Source organism: Macrobrachium nipponense, chromosome 1, assembly GCF_015104395.2.
Source record: "Macrobrachium nipponense isolate FS-2020 chromosome 1, ASM1510439v2, whole genome shotgun sequence".
Lineage (NCBI taxonomy): Eukaryota > Metazoa > Arthropoda > Malacostraca > Decapoda > Palaemonidae > Macrobrachium > Macrobrachium nipponense.
In genome coordinates this window covers 132,665,828-132,671,576 of record NC_087200.1, presented here as the reverse complement: position 1 = coordinate 132,671,576, position 5,749 = coordinate 132,665,828, and the positions used below count along the sequence as shown (strand labels likewise).

Below are 5,749 nucleotides of genomic sequence, written 5' to 3'. Positions count from 1 at the left end.
TAAATACGGAAGAACAGTACGCAAAGCGGGCATGATTCGCGCAACAATAATTGCCAAATTTATAGACGTTTGAGTGCGAACACTTGCGTAGCAAATTGAAAGTGAGCCATGTACTGAAGACTCCTCAGAATGCGCATGGAGGTCAGTTGACTGTTCCAGGTCGCAATATAGAGAAACAGAGAGAGAAGTTGAGAGGGGAAGAAATCATTCGTTAGTAATAATTGATGCAAAGGGCCGTGAGTAAGGGGATACTTACTTCTCTTACCTTAAAAGAACAGTGATGAAAGCTTTATTTGAATGTTACTTTTCCCTCCTTTCCCCTTTTTCCAATATCAGTTCTTAAAGATGATGAGCTTGCATTACACAGTAAAGATCAGTGTGTTAACTGTTATAACTCAATATTAATTTTTCTATTAAAAAAAAAATCCAACAAGGAGGCGCCAAGCGGAGTTCGGAAGCTCATCTACGACGGCCACACAGGCAACGTCCCAGACTGCTGGGCAGCGAGGGCACCGATCTCGACAGGAGAATTTGCCGTCATTTGTGACCACACCTCTATGAAGAACGCCATGTCTTGGGACTTCAGGTGGGTCCTGTGAATGTCTGAGACGCCCCAATTTAGTCTGGCAGTTTCCGTCATAGGCACACCACTCCAGGGTTAGAGCTGGTCTGATTTGTAAATTCTGTAGTGTTGAAGTGAATAATCGAGTACGTCCCCAATACAGTTGAAACAAATCATAGACAGATGTCGGTATCTTATCGCAGCCATAACACGAACAGGTTGAAACAAAGTAAACGATTGTAAATGGTGGCTACTGTATGAAGCACTCGTATTAATACGTGTGATAAGTTACCGACCGACATGTGTTGATGACATGTTTTGCTGTAGTGTAGACGCACTCTTAGCAATCATAGCGAAACAGATATTACGATTTCATCCCGTAGCTTGACAAAGTAAGAAAAGTTACAGGTAGAGAATTTAAAATTCAGGAATTTGTTATTTTGCCCAGGACCCAATTTTGCCTTGCGCATGAATCTTTCAATTTGATGATTTATTAATAGCGTTGGATATTTTAAAAGAAAAATCATGAAAAGTGAGATACCCTTAGTTTTACCGGAGTGATCTTTTTCACTATTGTACCCATACTGTCATAGCTGGCGGTAATACAAGAGAAGGTCAAGACGGCAAGTCCCGACTTACGTACTTTTCCGAAACCTCACTAAGGTACCTTCATTCTACACACTTGTATACTAAAACCACCTTGCTTGTATAGGGGCCTGGATCCGGGCTGAAAGACGGCAAAATGAATTTGCACTTCGTTTTAAATACGGCAAGATATTTCAGTACCCAAAGCTTAAAGAGAATTTCTGTGGTATTGATATCAATCTAGTTGAAAAGTCAGGTTCCGTTATTATGATTAAAAAAAAATTGTATTTTATACTTAAATGGTCTAATAGAATTTGATAACGATCACTGGCCTGCAAAATGAAATGCCTGTAAATATTTCTTTTCATTTTTCTTTTGTAATCTTATATTATTTTAAGTTCATTCCATTTATCTAATCAATTTCAGCACAACCGGGTCATGTCACCTGTACAGATCTAAAGAAGTAATCAACACTTTCAATTTAGCCGTGGCCTTCAGAACTTCGTCTAAATATAGGGAGCAAAGCGATTATTGGTAAATACATTGTCTTTTATCTTTTATATGGTGTAGTGTGATTAATTCTAATTATTTGTAATTGACAAATGTGGATATTTTATAGAGTACAGTAATTAAATCAATCCATTTTGCTATATTAAAGACCTTGCAAAAAAAATGAAATATATATTCCATCTGACCTTGGAAAAGGTTCTTCTTTGCAAATTAATAATAAATCATTCATGGGTTACTCCACGTTTACATACTTAATCCCTGATTAAGAAAAAGGGAATTCCTCCACCCTTCTTCGAAAGCTGCATCTTTCCAGGATTCTGAGAATGAAAGAATCGGGGATCATCGAGCAATGGTTAAACAGGGGTGTGGTTAACACTTCGCACTGTCTCAAACCGCCTTCAGCCGACTTCAGTTCCCAAAAGGTCACTCCCCTTGGCTTCAAGTCTTTTGTGGGACCTATGCTTGCACTGGCAGCAGGTAAGAGAATGGAAACATCAGCTAGCTAGTTTATAGGAAACCATATTAGCAATGCCTTGCTTTTATGTAATATTGGTAATGAGATCTGTGTGAGGGAATCCAGGTAAAATAATCACAGGTAAAAGAAGTCCCACAAAAAAATCACGAGGAAAAAGTCACATTAATCGTTCCTAGATAGTGACCCCCCCAAAAGGGTTTTAAACTGGTATGTATCCACCTTTGCGGCATGTTTAGTTACAAGACCTATTGGGATCACCGTAAAAACTTAAACACTAGACTATAAATATCACAAAGATATTGACCCTAAGAAATATTGTGAATTACCGGCCAATGTATGAGGAAGTCACATGAAACAACAATTATTATTATTATTATTATTATTATTATTATTATTATTATTATTATTATTATTAGTGTACCTGATCATTCTTCCGTCAATTTATCTAATTTTCAGTTTGCACAGCTGTATAGATATCGTTACGTAAATCGTTATGCTGCTGTGTATTTTCTAGTTTATTGAAAAGAATACTGTGTCTAATTTTCTGATCATGAGAGCAAAAAAGAAAGCTTACATTCAAAACTAGAAACAGATGTATACATATCCTCAATTTCTAAACAATAACATGAGTTTTACTAACACTTGAAGTTTGTAGGCCTCTTGCCAAATAAAAGAATAAATAAAAAAACTGGATGGAGAGTAAAGCATTAAAGGTTAAATAAAGTTAAAAAGTATAGTATATACTAGTTGGGTTATATAAGGAATACGAAAGAAAACGTAGAAGGTAATAACATATCGATATGTCTCTCTCTCTCTCTCTCTCTCTCTCTCTATATATATATCTTATCTATATATATATATATATATATATATATATATATATATATATATATATAGGGTATATATATATAGAAATATGAATTTTTATCACATCACCGTGATGTCCTTTAATATCCAGTTCACTCTACTTCAGAATTAATATATTTTCATTTATGTTAACCGAAGTGCAATTTTTTTTGCGATAAAGATTTCGTCCTTTCATGGATTCGAACCAGCGCACAGAAGAGAAATCAGGACTTCAGTGACGTCTTTACCGACTCGGCCGAATCGGTACATATATATATATATATATATGTGTGTGTATGTGTGTGTGTGTGTACATGAATGTGGCTACCTGTGTGCGTACGTGCATGTTAAAACCCAACTGTATATTGCAGGACTGACCCTGGCCTTTCTAAGCTTCTTTATGGAGTACTTAGCCTTCTGCCTTACGTCCGACGACCAAGCCGTAGACAGCCATGGTCTCTGGAGGGATGCAAATCCTCGTAGTTTCGGGTCCCGTTTTAAATAACGCCACCCAATCAAGACAAGCGACTAATTGCTGAAGACGAGAGCGAATTTGAAGCAAAGAAACTGAAGTTAAACATCGTAGAATAAACAATAGAATAATCTTCGAAGTTTCCGAGCGTTTTACAAGATCAGATATATGTATAATCCTTCCTCCTTCCAGTGCTGGATAAAGTAAAATATGGAAATTTCTATTTTCAGACATTAATAAAAAGAAGGGACTATCCTCTTAGGGAATTCGATGTCAATAATGCCATTCAAAATAGATCACTCATCCCAAGTGTCTTGTTTCCTTTATTTATCCTCAAAATCCTTTCTTTTCAAATACATCAGTGAAGATATAAAAGATGGCTGACTGAGAATAAAAGGATGTAACAATTTATGGACGTTTAAAAAAAATTATTTATATATCCGACAAATTCCAAGTTCTGGCACTAATTACTGATGAAATTTCTTTTAAAGGAAATCCCCTTTGTAAGACAATTATGATCAGGAGTGCCATGAAACGATGATTTACTTAAATATTTGGCTTCCAGATAAATAACAGACCATTTTTACAACAAAATTCACTTCTTTTCCTCAACAAAATATTTTTGAAATACTGAAAATAAGTGTGTTTTAATCTCTCCTAGCCTTGTACCGAGAAACAAAATATTCATCCTGGTATTTACACCCTGGAGGCAACTGTGCCCTCATGAAAAATTCTTTCTATTCTTGTTCAGTGTCCTAATCTGCCTTCACCCTTGATAGAAAAGAAGACTTACGAGTTTCCAAGTTAACAGGAAGAGCGTTCATTGGAACCCTTTTCTTGATAATGATCAATTTGTGTGTCTTTTATTCGTGACATTCTCTCATTGCTGGATTGTAATAAACGTAGCCTAAACATTCTCTCTCTCTCTCTCTCTCTCTCTCTCTCTCTCTCTCTCTCTCTCTCTCTCTCTCTCTCTCGTGTGTGAGTGCACTGTAGGTATTACTTGAGGTTCTCACTCTTATTTGTTCTGAGAATGTTTTTCTTACTCTTTCTGTCTCCTTAAAACCTCCATTTTTCTCATCTTTCTCCTCATTTAATTTCGCATCCCAGCTTTCTTTGTCTTCATTTTCGTCCCGGTGTGTCTTTCTATTTTCTTTTCTTTTCCTCCCTTCTCGTTACTCTCCATTTTCAATTACTTCTTCTTCTTCCTCTTGTTCGGCCTTAACGAAAACTCATTTCACGTCTTTCCACTTTGATGAAGAGAAGATCTGTAATGGTTTTTCGATTACCCGAAGAGAGCTCTGTCTCAGGACACCTGCTCAATTAGTTTTCTCAGCCACCACCTGTCGTCAGATATCGCTCAGCTTAGCGTCTATAAGAAGAGCTATGTTTCTGTTCCCCTGCCATTGCTCAAGTGAAGAGATACCGATCTGGCGAGAGACGTTCTGCGTATTTAGTAATCGTCTGTTGATTTGACTTTAATTTAATAAGAAGTTATATATGTTGTCCATTTTATTCAGTTTCTCATTTTGCGCTCCTTTAACTCAAATTTAATAAGCATTTGTATCTTTTTTATCTCTTTGTACAGTGTTATCTTATCAGTTGGTAAATGTCTGCAAGAGGAAGGGTCTCGTTTTTCATAATTTTCCGACATCTCCCGAGAGAGAATAATAAATATTGTCCTTGCTCTTTTGGTCCATCCTGACAGTGTTTTCACAGATCAAGGAAAGAAATAATGAGATTTTTGAAGTGTTGATTCGCTATGATTGGCTGTTCAGTTCCGTCTCCGATCTCTTGAAAAACTTACATGTGGAAATTCCAGTTCACCTTTTGGATTTTGATTGAAAAAAAAATCTTTATCACATCTAATGAATGCAAATTTTAACTTCTCTATTTACAGAAATTTTTGCGAAACAGAAAAACCTTCGTAATGAATAATGAGACATTCCTAAAAATAGCTGCTGGAGAGGTGAGTAATTGTCAGGATATTTATAGCATTAGTTTTCTTATTTACACTAAAGTTACAATAAACTTCGAGAAAAATTTCAAATCATTGTTGGCCCATGTATATCACAAAATTATCTCATATAACAAACTTACAATGTTTAGAAATGTGTCACTCAAATTGTAAGCATATACTGATAAAGCTAAGGCTCAGAGCATCATATTGATTACGCACACCTAATCTGAATGTAGTACTTTTGTACTTGGCAGTGCACTACACTGTTGTTCATGAAATACTTTACACTTGCAGTGGGTTCCCTGGACCAAGATACTCTTGCTTGAGAATGACACCGTC

The 5,749-nt window shown here is 36.1% G+C and overlaps 1 protein-coding gene across 1 annotated transcript in view; it reads left to right on the top strand.

Moving 5' to 3' along the window:
• Positions 1 to 3,740, top strand: part of LOC135218940 (probable glutamate receptor) — a 17,286-nt gene extending 13,546 nt beyond the window's left edge. Inside the window, exons 7-10 of the mRNA XM_064255381.1 lie at positions 435 to 586; positions 1,574 to 1,681; positions 1,971 to 2,134; positions 3,350 to 3,740. Of these exons, the coding sequence (XP_064111451.1) occupies positions 435 to 586; positions 1,574 to 1,681; positions 1,971 to 2,134; positions 3,350 to 3,483 (558 nt within the window). The 3' untranslated portion in view covers positions 3,484 to 3,740. The remainder of the gene's footprint in view (positions 1 to 434; positions 587 to 1,573; positions 1,682 to 1,970; positions 2,135 to 3,349) is intronic.
• The last annotated feature ends 2,009 nt before the right edge of the window (positions 3,741 to 5,749 follow it).